We start from the raw sequence: 21,880 nt of genomic DNA on the forward strand, positions 1-21,880 counted from the left end.
TCTGTGATCTTCTCTCTCAGTTACTAAAAGGTAGGGACCAATGTGTTTTGTTTTTTTCTGTAGGGGCCATTGTGATTGTATTTCTTCTGTGTGGGCCACTATTACTGTAGTTTTTTCAGAGGGGTCATTGTGATTGTGTTTTATTTCTACTAATTTGTACAAAAATAATTAGCAAATAACATATATTAAATGTTATTTGTTGTTTGCTATTATACATAAAGAAAACTGCTAAGTCATGGTGTGACTTGGCAGTTTTAACATTTTGTTTACTATGCTGTGAGCTGAGAATCACCAATATATGGGACTAGAGAAAAAAAAAACTGTAGTGAGCACACTTAATAAAATTTTAACTTGGAGCATTATAATTTAACTTATCAATTCTTAGGGGTTTTTTTTAACTAAAGTTCAGGTTTTTAGAACTGGAGATGTTGCCCATAGCAACCAATCAGCTTCTAAAAACATTTATCTAGCACCTTCTAACAGAGAATAGCTAGAATCTGATTGGTTGCTCTGTGCAACATCTTCAATTGTAAAAACCCGCACTTTAGCAAATTTCGGCCCGAATTCAATTTGGAGCGAAAAGCCAGAATCGATAATGTCACTTTTCCGCCTGGTGAAATATCGCCGAATTCAATTTGAAAGGCTTTCCGCCTAGGCAGAAAGTCAATGCAATGTATTAGGCGAAAAAGTTTTGCCTATTAATTGCAGGCGGAAAAAAGTGCAGAATTGGGGTTTTGGGGTGCAACGTTGCGGGAACCCCGTGCAGCCTTCAGACAGTCCCCCAAAGGTGAACTGCGTCAAATATTTTTCCAAAAAAACTAAACACCCTATAAAATCACTTTCAATTTGGGGGCGAAAAAATAAAACAATGTTGGAGGACAAAAGTTAAAAGTTAGCGAACTAGACTACAGGGGGGTCCCCCCAAGTATGCCCCAGGTGTTTTTATCATTGCAGGGGGGTTTGCGACAGGTGGATTTTTCACAATTTTTTAAACTTAACTTTACCAACTTTTAAATATGCTGACCCCCATTTTCAAGTACCCCAGATTTGCTGGGATAAGTTATTTTCAGTAAAAAAAACACCCTCCTGAATACTATTCTTCACCACTTATACAAAAACGCTATTTAGCAGCTATTGAGCCCATTTAAAAACACCAAATACCATCAGCAAGCCAAACCGGGCGGTACCATAGCTAAGCCCCACGTCAGAGCATCTTTTAGGGGGGTGTCAGGCTGATTTCCCCACAGCTGACATGACTTTCCACTTACTTAAGTTTCGCCGGGCCCCGTTTTTGCGTACTTTCAAATTGAATACGGGGATACGAGGCCACACGCGCGATACTTTTCAGCCTCCCGGACTTTCCGCCTGTTTTGCAGGCGGAAAAGTATTGCGGGTCCGCTCAAATTGAATATGGCTCTAGGAGAGAAACTAAGGTGTATATTTACTAATGGGTCATTCCATGGTAACTTATGTTACAAAGTGACATATCAAACAATTAGCAATTGCTGTATACTGTTTTTTAAAGCATTACATTTTTTTTTTTTTTATTCTGTATATTTACTTATTATCTATAAGTTTTAAATTTATCTCCCATTAATCTAGGATTTGTGGTAACTTTCTGTGCTTGGACCTTCGATTATTACTAAAGCATGACCTGTCTTATTTCCTAGCGTTCCCGCTGGGCTGTTTTAGCCTTCTGGAGTGCAAAAAGCGCCCTGCCCTCATCAAGCGGGTGGGGAAATGTGCCGTAACCTGGTCACCGCCAGTGAATAGACGCTGGGCACATGCAGCAGCGTTTGGAGACACGCCCCCAAGAGTGACGAAAAGAGGACGCGTCATATAGACATGCCCCCTTTGCAATTACCACGCCCACTTTTCGGGTGTGCGCGTGGAAGTGCCCTCTCTAGCTCCGGCGCCCTGCCTGCCACCAGAGCTAGAGTGAACACTATTTCCTCAGTAAATAAAATTAATTTCACTTAAATTCGTTTTGCTGTTGATAGCCATGCATATACTTATGTCACTTTGTAACGTGAGTTACAATGGAATGACCCTAATCAAGAATACATAAAACAAAGTAGCAATTATTGTGATCTTACTTTAGTATTGTTATTTACTGGCTTATAGTGAAATATAACAATAGAAGAAAGTTGTAGTCATACAGTACATGTACATTATTTAGCACAGGGCTTTCTGAATACTAGATTTTCAATATGACTTAAGTTGCTTAGACAAATACAGCATTAGAATTGTAAATTAGGAATCTATTAGACTATATGTACTTTTTTAGCAGTCATTAACAAAAATAAAATAAAATCACAAGTGGCACTACAGTCAGGGTTAAAAGTATTTGAAATAAACGATAATAAAATCTAACTTTAAACAATTGTTATTTGCTTGACTACAGAATACTTTTTCTTGCCTTTACCCATCCCGTAGCGCTAATATAAAGACCAAATTGTAAGCTAGGTTTACTGGCGCTTTAAGACGCACCCCGCTGTCACTCCACAGGTCAGTACAAGAATAGATGTTCCTTGTGTGCATGTAACAGATTTCCATTTATGCCGAATTATAAAGATTTGACTGACATTCATTGAAGATGAGTCAGAACTAACTTATGTGACCAGACTAGTACAGCACAACCCACTTCCCTCAAAGTTCCTGAAGTCTGCAGGCAGGGGGAGAGGAAATAAAAATGAATAATGCAAGGAGGGATATTCAGAAAAACAGCTATATTGATCTCAACAAAAATCAGTAGCAAAAATCTATTACAGCAAGGATTACCAAGACTGCATCCTCAGACTAATGTGGGGTACATGACCAATCTAACAATCTGGCTAATTTATGAAGTCCTTGTGCATACAAACTTACCAATCGGTGTATCGGGCCAGAAGGACCAGCCGTGAGGTTCCTGCGGCCAGCACATCGGTTGGTCAGTCGTATGTGTACACACAAGCAGATGTGAAAGATATATCTTTCAGACAGGGCTGCCATCGGAAATTGTGGGGCCCGGGACTGATAAAATAGCCGCCCCCCCCCAGTCTTCCAGCAACTCCAGTTCCACAGTGTCTCTCCAGCCCCTCCTCTGGCTTTCCAGCCAGTCCCTCCCGCTTTTTTTTTTTTTCTTAACACTCCCAACCCCCATCACTTGTCATTATATATGTATTGTATTGGCCCCCGGGTAGGAGCCAGGTGCGGGTCCCCTTCTCTGCCCAGGCCTCCAGGACCGGCAGTCCCCCCCTAATGGCGGCCCTGCTTTCAGATGTATTGTGTCTGCTGTGCTGCACAGCCGATGCTATATATCTGTCAAAGACGTCTTTCACAGATACATTGTGTATACGCACTGCCCGATGGACTGGAAGATATATTGTTTGTTGGCTGTGCATACAATATATCGCCTGGTGCATACCCAGCATAAGTTATAGCCATGGTTACCAAACAAATGCAGTCTAGAGGACCTGAAAAAACATGCTAATAGCAGCTATGACAGTAGTAATGACCCAGCTCCTGTAACAATACTGTATCTACAAATAAATAAAACACAGCTAAAGCCATTTCCTCCTTCCAGGTTTCATCAAAGAAATCTAGATGGAGAGTTGAGGGTTTCTTCAAGTTCTGAATTTTGTTTTCTGTAGTGTTTGTTCAATAAAGCAAATTGTATTGTAGGAGTAATCACCATCTGCGCACAGCGGACACCAAGTTGGAGGGCTGCACCTAGATTTATGAGAATGTGTTTCGCAGGGGGTAAGTTCGTGTCACATGATTATATTCAGGACAGGGGTATACTGGGAGCAACAAGGAGGGACATTGACTTTGCAGAAAAAAGGATATTGATATGTCCATCGTGACTGCCTGTATAAATGGTGGAACAGCCATCATTATTGTGGACGGTCAGGCATTGGATTGACTTGCTGTGTCCCTGCAGAAGCAAAACAAAAATCACACATCATAAGAGCACAACAAAATTCAGTCGCCAGGGTGCCTAGAAAATACCCCTGGCAACTGGGGGAGCAGGACTGGATCATACATTTTTTCATGGCGCTGAATCCGGACATTGACACGTCGCAGTGGACACTTCCGGTTTTGGCCTTCAGCATTGCATGCCCCGGCTCGCAGACTATTAGAGAGGAAGCGTTTACAACTGATCAGGCAAAGAGCCTGGCAGCAAATGAGAATTATAAGTAACTGACAATATTAGAATTAACTGTGGCAGCACCATTGAGGTATAAATTACATCCATATAGAATCAGAATAGTTAACCTATCTCCAGATTTCTGCAATCGATGTTAACACAAGCATATCAGAATGACTCAGCTGCATGGATTAGTTGTTAGACAGTCACTCACACGTTTTCCAGGACAGACATACAAAACAGGAAAAGCACAATGTGGGTCCTTTATGAAAGATGAAAATCCAAAATGGGTATATTTACATAGCTGCAGTTAATCAAAGCTGGCGGTCTTCGACTTTGATTAACGAATTTAAAACGGTAACGGAATTAATTGCTAAACCAGCATTGGTTTAGCCTTTATTTTTGTTGCCACTTTAACATTGATTTGCCTAAGCCGTCAATTATCAGCAGCTTTGACAAACCACAAGTTAATAAATCTACAAACAAAAATGTGCTATAAAAAAACGCTTTACCATCTAGTGCAGTTTGCAAAGTGAAAGCAATTGTGCAAGGAGATTTTTTTTTTGGCCAGTACCTAGTCTCAAAAGTAATAGAGGAGAAAAAAAAAAAAGCAATAAAATAGATATCTACCATACAATATATGCCATACAAACCAATCATTATCCATTACATAAAGTGCTGGAAACTAGTAGATAATTCACAAGAATCTGCAGTGTGAATAGTAATAAATGGGCGTTTTTCATTAGACTGTACCTTGATCACACGTATAGGTCTGTCCGGATTATTCTTGTCCAAATAATTGATGTAACCAGACAGAGAAAGACTCAGCAAGTAATCCTTCTGCCACAAGCATCCCAACTGCTGATCCAGCGTGTCTGTCCCGAGGTTAAACGTGGTGACTGCTGAGTTAGCCGCCACATCCCAGATTTTTGCGGTTTTGTCCCCAGAAGAAGAAAGAAGATGGGTGCTGTCAGCACTCCAGCTAATCTGAGGTAAAACAAAACCCATTCATTACAGCTGGAAGTCTATCAGGCACATACAACTGGTGCAGCTGCAATATAAAAGATCATAAACTGCATACAAACTCATTACCCCCAAAAAATGGTCAGCTATAGTGCACCAGACATCCTGCCACACTTAATAAACCGTGATCTCTCAGAGACCCTCGCAATTTAATTCACCATGTTCTCCCTTCTCACATAACAGTGGAGGCTACATTTATAATGCACCGCAGGACTATAAAGTTAGTCACTAGTATCCTGACACACCTCAGTGCAGCACAACCTCCAGTAATAGGACTTCCCTAGATAGCGTCATGGTCTCTAATGTTGGTCACACATCTTGGATGGGATCATAACTGTACGTAACCGTAGAAGCGGTCAAAGAGTGCAGCTATCAGACGGTGTAATGTCACTATGCAGCACTCACTGGGACACAGGGAGAAATGCAGCTGCTGAAGCCCAGTGCTTAAGGACTGGACCCTTTCCAATTTGCACACTTGCGGGTGTACACATTGGAGTCACACAGCAATGTGTTAACTTTGTGTGTTAATCCGAGAACTATTTCAGTGTATAGAAAACCGTATAAAACAAAAATACTTTTTATTTTTTTTGCTTTATTGGAAAAGTAAATAATATTGATTAAAATTACCACAGTACACGGTTAAAACTAAAATATCCAATAAAAACCCCAACACAACAACAACAAAAAATAACCTTACTGCGTATACTCCTCCACCATGGGCGCTTTCTCCTCCAAGTGTGGTGATTTTTTCACCAGTTTTTCCATCATAAAGTAAAATCTATATGTATAAAAAAAAAATTGTTTTACAAATAATCATCATCGTCCTCCAAGTGGTATATTTTAAGTGATGGGATTTACCTGCAGGATTTAAAACTGCAATAACAGAATTTTGGTACTCACCGTTAAATCTGTCTCTCAGTTTCCATAGGGGACACTGGAGTCAATACTGTGGGGTATAGAAGGGTGCAGAGTGGAGCCGGCACTTTAAGAATTTAATAAAAGTGTGACCCTCTCCTCCACCTCTATGCCCCTCATCTCTTCAGTTATAGAACAGTGCAGAGAGGAGACAGACGGAAGAACCTCTAGAGAAGGACGAATAATCATAACAAGCAGAATAAAAATAAGAACCAACAGATAAGCAGCACAGGGAGGGCGTCCAGTGTCCCCTGTGGAATCAGATTTAACGGAGAGTACTAAAATCCTGTTTTCTCCTTCATCCACAGGGGACACTGGAGTCAATACTGTGCAGACGTCCCAACGCTACCCGCACGGGAGGGTGTGCTGCATCACCTGTAAAACTGAACGGCCAAACAGAGTCAGCAGCCTGGTGGGGACCGGGATGCTGCTAAATAAGCCTGACGAATAGTCAGCCTTAACCAACGCGCCAGAACCTGTTTTGAAGCAGACCACCCACGTTTAGCTGCTTCGTACATAAACAAGGAATCGGACTTGTGCAACTCAGCAATCCGGTCTACATAGATTTGTAAAGGCGCAAGCCACATCCAAGGAATGACAGGATGGAAGGTCCTCCTCCAACACCGGGACCACAATAGGTTGGTTTATATGAAAAGAGGAAACCACCTTAGGCAAGAAAGTAGGTCACGTACACAGAACTGCCCGATCCACATGAAAAAAAAATCAGATAGGGAAAGCAGCATGAAAGAGCTCCAAGCTCAGAGACTCGCCTAGCCAAGGACAGCAAAAGAACAGTCTTCCAAGAAAGATATTTCAAATCCACAGTCTCCAATGGTTCAAATACAGAAAACGGAAGGAAAGAACTAAGTTGAGATCACAAGGGGCCATCAGGGAATGAATGCAAAGGACCCCCTGCAAAAATGTCTGAACCTCGGGAAGCAACGCCAATTTACGTTGGAAGAAGATGGACAGAGCTGAAACCTGGACCTACAATGATCCCAAGTGAAGGCCCGCATCCAGACCTAACTGAAGGAACCCCAAAAGATGTCCCAAGCGAAAAGACTAGGTATGAAACCCATCTCTCTCACACCATGCCACATAGGCCTTCCAAATTCGAGAATGGGCCGAGGTCACTGGCTTCAGAGCCCGGAAAATGGTAGGAATAACCGCTGGTAGAATACCCTTCAGTTTCAAGGGCACGGTTTCAACAGCCATACAGTCAAAAGAAGCCGTTGTAAGGCAGGGTAGTGGAAAGGACTCTGTTGAACGAGGTATTGACGAAGAGGCAACGGCCAAGGATCTGCTGCGAGAAGCATCTTCAGGTCTGAGAACCAAGTCCTGTGCGGCCAGTTTGAAGCCACCAGAAGGACCATGACATTCTCCCCGCTTGATGCGTTTGGGTACTCGAGGCAGAAGGGGAAAGGTGTAAACAGATAAACTGGAATGGCCACGGACCTGTTAGCGCGTCCGCTGCCACCGGGTTCGGGAGCAATAACGCAAAGTCTATTCTGTACCCCTGTGAAACAAGATTTCAGACCTAGGCTTTGGAACAAGTTTGAAGCCACACTTCCTTGCAGAAAGACGAGTTCCCACGATAGAAGCCCCCAGGTGGGCAAGCAGCCTCTACACCTTGATCCTCGTGAAGTCGCAGAGGAGCCTCTTGCACGACCTCAAAATTTTGTAGAAACCCGAAAGGAAGTTCCAGAATAAGATTTTTGTTGCAACGGAGCTGATGAGGAAGAAAAGTAGACTTGTCCCCTGTGGCCTGAGAGATCCATTTATCCAACTCAGGGGGAAAGAAAACATCTGTGGTGAAAGGTAAGGTCTCCACTGCCTTCTTTGACTCCACTCCTGGTAAGCTGATGCTGAGTCAAAGAGGTCTGCGAGCAGCAATTGCTGAAGCTGAAATCCCAGCCCATTAAACTAACATTCCTGGAAGGAAGATGGCCGATTCTCTAATGTGCTCTGCTAAAGTAAGGAGCTCTGATCTCAGCATTCGAAAACACAAACCTTTTGCCAACTCTTCAGCCCATCGTTCAATAGCCTTATTGACCCAGGATCCTACCAGGGCAGGTTGAAAGTTGAAGCCCCGCTACAGTATATATGGATTTATAAGTTGTTTCCAACTTGCGGTCAGCAGGCTCTTTTAAAAGGAAATAACTCCCAGAACTGGGAGAGTAGTTTTCTTGGAGAGACAGGATACAGGAGGAGTCCACCGGCAGAGGAGATTCCCATAGACTTCTCTTTTCTGTAGGAAAAAGGATAGGATGAGAGAAGGCGCTTAGAAATCTGGAACTTTATGTCTGAATGTTTCCACGCCACCAAGTTCCTGTGAGATAGGAAATGTGATAGCAGATCTTTGTTGTTTAGCAAAAAGGGATGTCGGAGCTGGAGACTCCTCATCCGAAACCTTAAGTACCTGGCGTACCACTAGAGTGAGAGTCTAGCCCTTGAAGACCCTCCAGCTCCTAAGGATCCTCCTCCTGAAGCATCTCTTCTTCTGAATCCTGAAAGAAACCTCCCTCATCTACTAGACACTCTGTTGTCCTCCGACTGCAGAATCGCCAGTACGGCTCTTTCTGGCCGGAGGTTTGGAGGTGCCACCTGGACCTGTGAACCAGAGCCTCCCACCTGAACTAAAAAAAACAAAACCTTTACATAGAGCGTGCTAAGGCCTGAGCCCAGGCCGGCTCAGCCATTTCTCTAGAAGCCTCCCTTTCTTTGAGAGTCCGCAGAGAGATGCAACATGACTTAATGAGTGAATTTAGAATTACACTTTGTACAGGCGAACAGTTTTTGTGCAGCCTTAGAGGCAGCACCTTTCCCTGTCATACTTGCAGTGACAGATAGCAATATTCCACTTACACTCAGACACAGTGTAGGAGAGAGGGAAGATATAGAGAGAAGACATAGCAATAGATAGGGAGGAGTGTCACACAAGCCCTCAATAGGGCTCCATTAAAGATAGCACCCAACAGTAACTCACTGTCGCTTTTGTAGGCAAGACAGGATATAGTCTGCTGTAGGAGCGTTGGTGGAGCTGTAGATGCTGTGCTGATCGCAGAGCGTCTGCATGCAGAGCTGTGCGTGTAACGGATGCCAGAGTAATGCAGAACTCGGGAAAAGCAGTGTACTTTCACCCAACTCCAGCCCGTTGAAGAAGCGCCGCCTACACCAAGCTGTCTGCTACGGAAGCAGCTCCTACACCGCGCTTTACTTAAAACCAGCGCTTACCCTGCTAGCGGGGAAGGCTGGGAGTACTTACCACGCCATGCCGCCAGTACGCGGCGGACCCGGTCCCAGCCCCATGCAGCAGCGACGGGTCCCTTGTTCACAACGATGTCCGGCACTTGTATCTGGCCGGGTCACTGTCAGGGACACGGCACGCGCCTCAAGAAGCGGCGATGGGTCCCTCCAGCGGCTACAGCGTTGCAGGCAGACAGGGGCGAACTGTCTGCCTGTGAAGAAAATGAAGTAAAATAAAAAATTCTCAGAGAGTGCGCCTAGGGACCAGCTCCCATGAGGCACTTTTCTAAACACTGAAGAGGTGAGGGGCATAGAGGGGGAGGAGCCAGTCACACTTTCTAAATTCTTAAAAGTGCCGGCTCCACTCTGCACCCATCTATACTGCACCACAGTATTGACTCCAGTGTCCCCTGTGGATGAAGAAGAAATTTTTGGATGCACAAAAAAAAAAATTAAAGACTTGTTTTCCCATTTATTATTTTTGTCTTTTTTCTGCAAGCTTTAAAAAAAAAAACAAAAAAAAAAAAACAGAAAATGTAAAATTTAGTAAATAAAGTGGCTGAAACTGTAATTTAAGCTTGAAAGAAAAGTTAAATTAATAATAGGGAGGGGAAAAGAACGTGAAATGCTACAAATGTAAGTACAAGTAACTGGATCTACTATCTACAAATTGCAAACAAAATATATATATATTTTATATTTTCTTGAAAAAGGGAGATTGGTGAAACACTATAGGAATTGCTTCAAGTTACCCACTACTTCCCCATAACTCACCTGGCCATCGGCACTCGCTGTCGCAAACCTGTTGCCGTCAGGTGAAAATCGAACGCAGTTAACAAATCGGTTGTGGTCCTGCAATCAAACAAATGTTACAAGTAACGTAGTAACCAGAATGTTGTAGGACTAGAACTATTGTATCAAAACACTTGTTTGGAAACAGCTGAACAAAAAAACCAAAGTATCTTTTAGCCTAAGACCTGGGTGGACATCTCTGAGGAAGCACGTGAACTATTAAAACAAAATGAGAGCTGTGAAAACAACCATTACAATTGAATTAAAATAAACTGAGAATTACAGTAAACTCCATTATTCCGATTAGTACGACACAATCACAGTGCGTGCGCCGTAAGAATGCGGTAGGCTGTATAATCTGAGAAGGCATGAGAGGATGCTTTCGTTGGAAAGCTAATAATTTATTGAAACACGTTGCCTGATCAGCTTTCAGTGGAAGTATTATTTGCAACATTTGTCACACTCTGAAGATTACAAGGAAAGTGAATAAAGTGTAAAGTAAGTACTGATAATACATCTGGTCATTAAAGAGCCAATGAACACACTAATGATATGTATTTTTGTCCCCCCAATACACACAGTCTTATTTAACAAAACAGTGCAAACAAAAGACAAGCTCTATAATCCATCACACCCAAGATATTACCATTATTCTAGTTAGCCTTTAAAAAGAAGATATGCAATTAGTTAATGTGTGTTACGGCTATTTGCACTATTAAATAACCCGAAAAGACACCAGTGGCCCCAAATACTAGTCAAATCCTTGGAATTTACAATGAAGGGGATTTATAATTTTATATACATAGGAGCAGAGAATTCTGTAACATAAAATGGGATTGAGCCAGACACCCCTCAGTAATAATTAAGACAGACAACCGAGACTGGGGGCTCGTTCACACACATGGATAATGACGCAGACTTGACATAAATTTCCAAGTGCTTTCACCAATAGTCTAGCCTACTGCATGGTTAGCGTGCATTAATGAATGAGCATTAGGGCATGGTGTGCTCTGATATTCTAAATGCAGCATTACATTTGGTGGGAATGCCAGAGTGAACTCTTAGTGGTCTGATTTTTCAACATGCTTTTCCTGTAATTATTAAAGAGTGTAAAGAACAATGTAAGAAAATTGGGAGTTTGCTAGAGGCTGAAGCTGTGCACTTAAAGAAAGGGAGGACAAAAAAAACAAAAAAAGGGCCTCTATGTTGTGCGTTTGTATAGTACATTGTATAGTGTTTCATGACCTGGACAATAAAATGTATTTAAATTAAAAGTGACAAGGCGGCACTCTCTAATGAGGTCTGGGTCTGTCACTTTAATATGCTCAGTGCGCACTGAACTTAATGACAGTATATTTTAAATTGAAAAATAAATTTTATTTACCATTTTTCAATGTGCCCTCAAAAGTACCCCAAAATCACTTTTTACTACTTTCTTTTTTTTATTTTTCGTTTAATTCGTTTGAGATTAAACAAAAAAAAAAAGGGCTTTTTATAATTTTTTTGCATTTGTTAAAAAAAAAAACACACAAATCAGCCATTTGACAGCATTAAAAAAACCTACCTAATGCCCACAAACAGCCTTCTATACAGTCCTGGTAACTAAATAATCAATTTTGGGGTGGTCCAGGATGGTCTCCACACTTTTTTTTATGCACCTCTCTCACATCTCATTTGGCAGTCAATTCGCACCTCTCTACTGCGAGTATCGCGAATAGGCATTTCTAATTGGATTGGAGAGTTCACAGGAGTGCACATTAGTGCGAAGTCTGCGAGTTTCAAGAAACAAACTTGCTACTCGCAATTCAAACCCAATTGGATTGACCCCTAACATTGATCGTACAAAAAGAAAAAAAAAACATTTTAAGCCAATTGTTTCCAAACTGCTTACCACAGATACACAGTGTATTATATACCAAACTGATTTACTTTATATGCCTTATGAATTGCTCACTTGCATAAAAAAAAAAACCACAAGAATACAGTATCGCATGCAGAATCCATAGCAACAGATAGGTTTAGATAACTACAGACCGTGTTTTTGGAATTAATCAGTTTCTAGTGGCTTTGAGACCAAACATTCATCCAGGGATGGAGCCAAATTGGAAAAACTGCATAATAAATACCTCTTCAAAAGCATTACTCCATAAATAAAATTACGAAAAAAAAAAAATTCAGAAATTAAATGAGAACCTTAACATAAAAAATCTGCAGGCAAACAAAACTTCCCAACAGTTTCCTACAATTTGCTAAAGTCTGGATTTCCACATCTCATGTGGTTTAAATACATAAACTAAAGGAATTTTTCACTCTGCTTAGTATACACTATTTAGACAAGTATAATCAGCACGAGAAGAACCCAAGTTTAAAACACAGAAAGAGGAGCGCAACATGTGAAGAGTGACAGAGAAAGGAGTAGAAAACTCACACTAATTGTAAACTTGAATTTGAAAGGTGGTCCCTCGAAGAAAGCAGAGCAGTTATCATCGCTTCCAGTTATCAGGCGATAGGGCCGTGTCTGTTTGATGTCCACCGAATTTATCACCTTGTTGTGACCTATAATTTCACCAACTGAGGAACCAGTATCCCAAAGAAAAACTGCACCGTACCTAAATTACAGAAAGGAATACAATGTTTATAGTGATATCTGCAAATATATTTTAAAATGTAATCATCTACAAAACACCATTAAAAAAATAAAATATCCGTCTCACTTACTTTAAATAGTATGCCACATGCCAGAGTTCTCAGCACAGATGAAAGCATCAATGTATGAATTTATGCCACATAAGAGGTGACAACTTTATCTGTGAGATTGGCCGTACAGGCTCTAACCAAATATGAAAGATTCAGCTATTAAGTGAATCAGCTGAGGTACATGGTTATCAATCTCCACATTTACCCCATCCCATTGGAGTTATGATCAGATTCAATGGTCCTTTCTAAACACATACAGGTGGTTATTTGACTAGAGTAGGTCTAATTGGCTATCAAAATTAGCATGTATGAACAACTTAAAACTGCAATTGCCCATACACTTTAGTCAATTTTTATTATGAATCATTGTTTCAGAGGTTACCCTATAACTTGGTGTTTCCTTTGCAAAACTGTTCTGCGCTGTGTATTCCTGGGGCTGCTACCATAAGATAAACTCTCTCAGCTGGAACGCATTAATATTTTAGCTCTCAAACTTGTTCATGAGGAGAGTGCCAGAGCCAGTCAGTCAGGAAGCCCTTCAGCGATTGTGTGATATCAGAGGAGGGAAGGGGATGTTCCAAAGCCTCTCTGCTCGCTAGGTCATGTGTGATGTGACTGTGGTGCTATGATAGCTGCATGAAACTATACATAAAGGCAATTTGCGAAAAGGGATTATTCTGTGATTATTCTCCTGATCCCATTGACTACAGATCAACTAACAACAGAAACCGGCAAGAGATGAGGATATCCAATATTTCTGGATATAGTTAGTAGTCATAATACGTCACACAAACTTCTACCCCATGTATAGTGTAATATATGGCTATACAAAAACACACCATCTTTCTGATATTTCCCTCATAGCTAGCAGTTAATGTAAGGCTATGGCTGCACTATGTGCTGCGCATAATCTGGACCACCTATAAATTACATCTGAACAAAAATATAACCCAGGCGCTGGAAGGTTAAAAAATCCTACCAGTCTCAGGGTCTCACTCAGACCCGCTCGCAAGCGCCTATGTGCTCGCAAGCGGGTCGATGTTGAGGCCCTGCACACGCGCAGCTGCCGCACTTCGCGTGCGCAAGCCCCGGAGCGACAGAGAAATTCTCTCGCTCCAGGACTCACTACAAAAGGGGCGGCTGTCGATGGTGATAGACAGCTCGCCCCGTTTTGTAGGCGGGGCCGGTTACACAAACGGAGGAGTTCCCGACGGAATGCCTGCCATTTGGGGGCGGCCTCACTGACATCACTCGTGAAGTCAGTGGTGAGCTTCCGGCTCTAACAGAGCCAAAAACCCACTGGGGCTTGTGGTAGACGAGACCCTACCACAAGGGTCTCGCCGCAAGCCCCGATGGTCTTGACCATCGCGACCATCAACCTGGATGCTCGCTATAACTTTGGGTGGTCACCCTCATATATATATATATATATATAACGAAGCAACCGTAGAGTCTGAAGGAACTAATAAATGTACTCAAGGCAATTGTCAGGAAAATATATTAAAAAAAAAAAAATTATAAAAGACATTTCGAACAACAGCTGACATTAAAGAAACAAGTAAAAATGATAGTATTGTAATAATACTGGCTTTAAAAATGGCTATAATTATAGCCTGCAAAACGTGTTCCCAGGATGTAAACCAATCATAGGTATTCTAAGTTGTTTTCAGAAAGATGAGGATACAGTTTCAATTAAAGTCTGTATTTTATCAGTTTGTAAATTGAACAAACTTTATGATGAAAATAGATGATTTGCAGTCAATAAGGAATGTAGCCTTAATGCCTCAGTAATGGTGTGCTCGACCCGACCAGCGGGGAGCACCCAAAAAGCCGAGGTGTGCAATTTGAATAAATGTGGAACCGCGTATTAGTGGAGATAGTAATTCCCACTCCGAATGCATTACAGCTCCAGCTGTTTAAGGTGATGCAAGTGTGTCTCTCAATTATTGCGCGAGGCCACGTTAGGTAGTCCCGTCTCTCACCCAATGTAGCGCTGTCCGGTGCGGCAATGGGAGAAAGTCTGTCTCCCCTGTTAGCTGGTAAACGTGCTCTACCCGTGCTTGGGGAGCATATAGAAGTGACGTGCAGGGGTTAGTGTGGCTGGATTATAGCCGGCTATAAATTACTTGTGAGCTGCCAGATCTGTGTCCGTGTCACCCCAACTTAAGCTAGGTACACATCTGACGGATTTGCCAATGACTACATTCTGATGACCAAAATGATCCCGATGTGGAGTGTATACACTATACAGTAATGGCTTAGTTTCAAACAATCACTTGGACTTCAAACCGTAGTGTTCATTCTAGGTCCGGTGCCGGGCCGAAGGAACGTGTGAACAGGGAATGTAGCCATCAGAAAAGGGGGGTGTCTTTAAGACGCGCCCCCTTTTCATAACTCTTAGAGGCGTGCCCGGCACTTACGGACTTGCCGGGCTGTCCCCAAGCTCTTCCTATTCTCCGAATAGATTCCGTGCTTTGCCGCAATCTTACCTACCCACGGGACACTGCGGATCGCTAGTGGGGACGGCACCCGCATGTTGGTTTAGCAGGGCACCGCCAAAAGGGAAGGGTGTATTCTGCCCTTTTCTAAATCGGGCAGGGAGCAGCACCGTGCTAAAAACAGCCTGGCGGGAAGGTTAAATCTATATCTATCTATCTTGCAGGATCGGTCCGATCTCTGCACACACTACAAATTCTGAAAAATGCACCACACGCTATATCCGGGAGCCGATTCAACGGGTTTCAGATCGACCATCGGGTCCTGTTGCTGTATACACACACACCACACAATTTACAGTAGCGGCTCTACCTCCATGGTTAGTGTGTGAGCAGGAATAGTTTAAAGAATAGTAGAGGTACAGCAAAGACCAGCAAAACCCATCATACATTCTTTAATTTACTGTTTCTCTGACTGTGCTACTGATCTCAGATAATCTGAAATTCTTCCAGTTTTCTGTAGGCTCAGATTCTAAAATGATGAAATTGGCCACGCAAATCGCCGCATGAGCAGAGTTACAGTGACCAATCCCTGTACATACTCAGCCCCTCCTGAGTTTCCAAAAAATAAAAAAAAACTACCACGGCAGAACACTCATTTATTTGTCTCCAGATATCTACATAGCGTTCCCGCTAGGCTGTTTAGCGGGGCGCTGCGCCCTGCCCTCTTTCTGGAGGGCAAAAAGCGCCCTGCCCTCACAGCCTGTGGGTGCCGTCTTCACCCGCGGGTCGCAGTGTCCGCATGCGCCCGGCATCTATTCGCCCTGTCAGCAGCGCTTGGGGGCTGCCCGGCGTGTCCGTAAGCGCCGGGCAGGCCCCCAAGAGTGACGCGACTTATCGACACGCCCCATTTTCAATGGACACACCCCCTTTTCGGCACACGCGGAAGTGCCCTCTTTAGCTCCGACGCCCTGCCTGCTGCCGGAGCTAGAGTGAACACTATCTACACTACACTGTACTTACACAGTCAGGTACATAAATATTGTGATATTGGTTGCTTTTGCAGTATACTTCAGGTCATTGTTTATCTGCACTGTGAAGCGCCGTCCAATGAGTTCTGAAGCATTTGACTGAATATGAGCATATAATATTGCCCGAAACACTTCACAATTCATTCTGCTGCTTTTGTCAGCAGTCACATCATCAATAAATACAAGGGAACCAGTTCCATTGGCAGCCATACAAGCCCACGCCACGACACTACCACCACCATGCTTCACTGATGAGGTGGTATGTTTTGGATCATGAGCGGTTCCTTTCCTTCTCCATACTCTTCTCTTCCCATCACTCTGGTACAAGTTGATCTTTGTCTCATCTGTCCATAGGATGTTGTTACAGAACTGTAATGGCTTTTTTAGATGTTGTTTGGCAAGCTCTAAAGCGGTCTTCCTGTTTTTGTGGCTCACCAATGGTTTACATCTTGTGGTGAACCCTCTATATTCACTCTTGTGAAGTCTTCTCTTGATTGTTGACTTTGACACATAAACACCTACCTCCTGGAGAGTGTTCTTGATTTGGCCAACTGTTGTGAAGGGGTTTTCTTCACCAGGGAAATAATTCTTCTGTCATCCACCACAGTTGTTTTCCGTAGTCTTCCGGGTCTTTTGCTGTTGCTGAGCTCTCCGGTGCGTTCTTTCTTTTTAAGAATGTTCCAAACAGTTGATTTGGCCACACCTAATGTTTTTGCTATCTCTCTGATGGGTTGTTTTGATTTTTCAGCCTAATGATGGCTTGCTTCACTGATCGTGACAGCTCTTTGGATCTGATATTGAGAGTCGACAGCAACTGATTCCAAATGCAAATGTCACACCTAGAATCAACTCCAGACCTTTTACCTGCTTAATTGATAATGAAATAATGAGGGAATAGCCCACACCTGTCCATGAAATAGCTTTTGAGTTGATAGTCCCATTACTTTTGGCCCCTTAAAAAGTGTGAGGCACATATAGAAACAGTTGTAATTCCTACACCGTTCACCTGATTTGGATGTAATTACCCTCAAATGAAATCTGAAAGTCTGCAGTTAAAGCACATCTTGTTTGTTTCATTTCAAAGCCATTGTGGTGGTGAATAGAGGCCAAAATATGAAAATTCTGTCAATGTCCAAATATAAATGCACCTGACTGTATATTGCCATATACCAGACACTAGGGCTGATTTACAAACATTGGGCTTAGGTTTCTCTACCCATACCATTAAAGTCACTTGCTTTACATTTTCCCAAATGATGCTAGCACAGTGCTAGACAAATTTTTCTAAAACCTTGGAGCCAGACCTCCCCCCCCCTTCCCCAGAGGGGAAGGGGGGGGGGGAAGCATTATTGAGCACCTACGCCCCTGACAACCAACCCCCATAACACAGATAGCGAATTAGCACTGCAGATCGCATTCCCATTTATCATTGGGGACTATCTGACTCCTAGGTACCAAGTTTGGCCACAAAGGTTTACACAATCTTCAGAAGGTGTAAACTGCTTTCAGCCTATGGATGATTACAAACATGAGAGCGATCTTCAGACTGATCTCCAGCAGCCTCTGGCAGAAACCGCTGTCCCAGTGAGTTTCCCTTAGTACATAGTGGGGATATTTTATTCAAAATTAAAATAGTCACCATGAAACAGATCCTTCATAAATCACTGCAGTACCAAGATTACTAGCACAGAGGCCCCATAATGTCTGGAAGGGAGATCATTAGCTATAGCGGAAGGGGGACAGTAGCTTCAGACCTCAACAGGTTAACCTGGAGCGTAAGAATAATATCACTTTATTTTATGGATCTAGGAAGCGAGCACTCTCAGTGACGTATAGAGAAATTCTCTCTTGAAGACAGCAGTAATCATTTAGATATCATCTGGTCCCTTATTTAGGCATAAAAGAGCTTGTGCAGTGTGGGAGCAATTTCCCTTTAATAAAAGGACTATAACTCGCTGTAGAGAACGTGGTCTTGTCTGTGATGAGCAAATACATCCCACAGGTATAGGACCATGTCCCAAAACCTCACCATTGTAAGTGCCCACAACTATTTCATTTGTACAACGGCCGAGTGGTACCACTGACTATGCAAACACCAGCCCAGATGGACTAGTGGACAAATAGTCAACATGTAGAGGCCAGTATAATGAATGCTTGATGTTTCATACTTATCAAAATTAAACTTTTGCTGGACGTGATGAGCCAAATTAAAGCAAAACATAGTCCTGTGAGATGTCCTGGTTCCTGCCTTTACTACTCCCACTTGGTAGTTGTTATTAGTTTAGAGTAGTCAATAAAATGCCTTCATAACGAAGAGGGGAATATTGCACCAGGTGTACATATCAAACAACACACACAATGGGCTACTCTACAATAGGCGAAAAGCAAACAGAAGTCAACATGAACGCGACTACGTACAAACAGTATTGCCGTCACTACAAAAAGGTCAGTGACTACTACAAAGGAATGCCATTTAGCAGAATAATGCAAAGCACTCTCAGATGATCCCTCTTGTAACAGTTCCATGCAGATCTGTCACCATAATCCAATGGCCGAAATAGAGAGTGGTGGGCCCAGATGCAAGAATATGCTTTGGACACCTCTATGCAGTTCCCCCAGTAGTAGTCCCCCCTATGCAGTGCCACCTGTAGTAGTCCCCCCTCTGCAGTGCCCGCAGTAGTAGTCTCCACTATGCATTGCCTTAGTAGCGCCCCCCCCTATACAGTGCCCTAGTAACACCCCCCCTTATACAGTGCCCCAGTAGTGGCCACACTCCTCCTATGCAGTGCCCCCCCTAATCAGTGTCACCAGAAGTGGCCCCCCTTATGCATTGCCCCCAGTAGTAGTCCCCCTTATGCAGTGACCCATTAGTAGTCCCCACTATGCAATGCCCCTAGTAGCGGCCCCACCCTGTACAGTGCCCCAGTAGAGGCCCCCTAATACAGTGTCCCCAGTAGCGGCCACCCCCACCTATGCAGTGCCCCCACAGTAGCAGCCACCCAAACTATGCAGTGCCCCCACAGTGTCCCCAGTAGAGGCCACCCAGTCTACGCAGTGCCCGTTAAAAAAAAGAAAAACGCAACTTACCTGATCCACGCTCCTGCCGACTACCGCCGATGTTCGCTCCTCCTGGCCGCTCTGCACTATGGGAGAGACGTCATGACGTCTCTCCCATCACCTGCAGCGGGGTGAGCCAGAAGGCGGAGCTCATGAGTAATTGAGTAGACTCATCTGTGGTGTGGACCGTGCTCGCGGTCTGCACTACAGGGCCCAGGGGTGGCTGAAAATCTGGTCGCCAGGCAACCAAATCTGGTCGCCATGGCGACCTGGCCCCCGGGTTTTGTCGAGCCCTGTGCTTGCAGATACAATCCATGGGAGGCATGGCTATCAGGTACTAAAAAAAAAAAAAAAAAAAAAACAACAACAAAAAAAAAAAACACACAAGCGAATCACTGGACCACTACCATCAAAATGGTAAAAACACTACCATCGGAACAAGAACATCAATGGTTAGTAACCATTGGATTTTGATGTCCATTTCTCCGCTGAACCTGCAGGCGAACTCCGGCCTTCACTTCCTCCACCGTGAAGTGCTCCCTCTCCAGTGTGATGTTCCCACTCAGCCATACGCCCTCGGTGAACAGGAGGCATCTCCCACAGAAGTCTGCACTGTTCTCGTACAGGGGCATCACAGCAATGAAGCCCAAAAGGAAGCCCTGAAAAACCGGGGTACATTGTGCAAAGAGGACATTGCTCATCGTCATATTCGGTAGCTTGGGAGGGGTGCGCATGGAGGCTGCGGAAATACGCAAAGATGACATGCTAAAGCCAGGTAAACACTAGACGATATGTCGCCCGATCGTCCACATCAGCAAGTGTGTACCGGCTATGTGCATACACACTTGCCGATGCCAGGAATGACGGCGGGGGCCAGGAGCACGCACCTTCAGCATGGCTGTCGCTCCCAGCATCAGCAAGTGTATAATGACCCCCGCTGGGTCCGGTGGTTAGCAAGATTGTGCTGGGTACACAGAGTTTAGTGTGTACCCAGCATTACGGTAAGCTGCAATACAAAACTCTCATCCATGATCCTTCTGCCCTCCCCAGCACAGCCGGGCACCAGCCAACTGCAGCAGCAGTGGGGGTTGTTGTTGACACTGGTGAGATGCAGAGGGCAGGAGTGAGAAGCAGGGACTGTGGCTGTGACGAGATGATACTGCTCCTGTGAAGCAGGGGCAGGTCGCTAGTAGTACATGAAGGGGACACTCCAACTATAGCTAAATGACTTCTATTTAGACATGAGAGTATGCACTGTTTAAAAAGCTTATTACACCATTTATAGAACCATTGCTGCATAGGCGCACTCTCTTTCTATAGGCTATTCATTCTGGGTGGAGGGTGCAGAAATTCTTTAGGAGGGGTTTATGCAGAAGTTATACACCGTAAATAAAATGCAATAAGAAATCGGGTTATGTAACAATTTGCCGCTGATAGCAGGAGTCTATAATTACAGTTCTGGTATCCTCATGGTAACACAACTCTTCACAGATTGTACAATTGTCAGCTCTATCTGTGCGTTTCCCTGCAGCCTGTCATATCTCAGCGTTTCTCTGTGTTCCTGCTTTGCATAATGTGCATTGTACAGAAAGCAAAAGAAACAACTTCTATAACAGCCAGAGACACATGCAAAGCGCACATCCAGTTACCCAGCCAAATGTGGAGCAGAAATTGTACACTTCCAAACAAAATACAGAAGGATTGGTTTAACACAGCATTGGAAAATGCAGTCAGTAAGTAGCTGGTTACTGCTAGCATCAGTAAAGGAAAAGAAAGCCAGTGAGTTAACGGTATGGATCATGGAAATTAAGCCCAGTGTTTGCAAGTCATCCCTAGTTTATGGAATATGGCAATATTTATGTAAAGTGCTGGCCAAATAGTGTAGATATTTGGAATCAAATTTGAGATTAATGGGGGATTTTTTTGGTACACAGGACAAAAGGTGGAGATGTACAGGGATTAGTCAGCATAACTCTGCCCATACATGCAGTGATTCAGATGGCTAAAGTCCCCCCATACTCGGTGCAATCGGGTGGCCGACCGCCCGATATGCCGGCTCCCTACTCCCTCACTCGCATAGCAATCCATGGGAACGCACACTGCATCCCCTGATCTTTCAGTCCTGCAGAAAGATCAGGGGGTGTGATGTACGGCCCCCACGGGAGCGTGCTCAGCCAGACATCAGGGCCATACACGGTGCGATATAGCAGGCAAATCGCACCAATCAGTCGGATCGCCTGTTTTATCACCCCGTGCATGAGTATTTTAGAGCCACAGCCTATGGTCCACAATAACGGTCAGTCGCACCAAAACTGCACCCATATTCCAGCAGTCAAATAACACTTTGGGAGGAAATTCAATTGTAAGCACTGGACGGCACACCGTATTTCCCAACATTGCCAATTGCTCCTCCGGCATAAAAGTCTAGAGAGACTACAAAGTCCACAGGGCTTGCTGAATATTTGTCAGTACGGCTACCGGATGGCTGCCTAGTCCAATCAGCTCGACTAATAGATTTTGTGGGCATGCTGTATATTTCCAAACATTTCCATGAT

The 21,880-nt window shown here is 43.7% G+C and overlaps 1 protein-coding gene across 1 annotated transcript in view; it reads right to left on the reverse strand.

Annotated features, from left to right (window-relative positions):
- Window positions 1-21,880, reverse strand: part of WDR1 (WD repeat domain 1) — a 62,446-nt gene that overhangs the window by 24,864 nt on the left and 15,702 nt on the right. The window contains exons 5-9 of the mRNA XM_088447122.1: window positions 12,534-12,714; window positions 10,088-10,165; window positions 5,850-5,930; window positions 4,883-5,116; window positions 3,827-3,916 (exon numbers count right to left, since the gene is read on the reverse strand). Coding sequence (XP_088303248.1) covers window positions 3,827-3,916; window positions 4,883-5,116; window positions 5,850-5,930; window positions 10,088-10,165; window positions 12,534-12,714 — 664 coding nt within the window. The remainder of the gene's footprint in view (window positions 1-3,826; window positions 3,917-4,882; window positions 5,117-5,849; window positions 5,931-10,087; window positions 10,166-12,533; window positions 12,715-21,880) is intronic.

Source organism: Taudactylus pleione, unplaced genomic scaffold (genome assembly GCF_031769625.1).
Source record: "Taudactylus pleione unplaced genomic scaffold, aTauple2 ptg000419l, whole genome shotgun sequence".
NCBI classification, from domain to species: domain Eukaryota; kingdom Metazoa; phylum Chordata; class Amphibia; order Anura; family Myobatrachidae; genus Taudactylus; species Taudactylus pleione.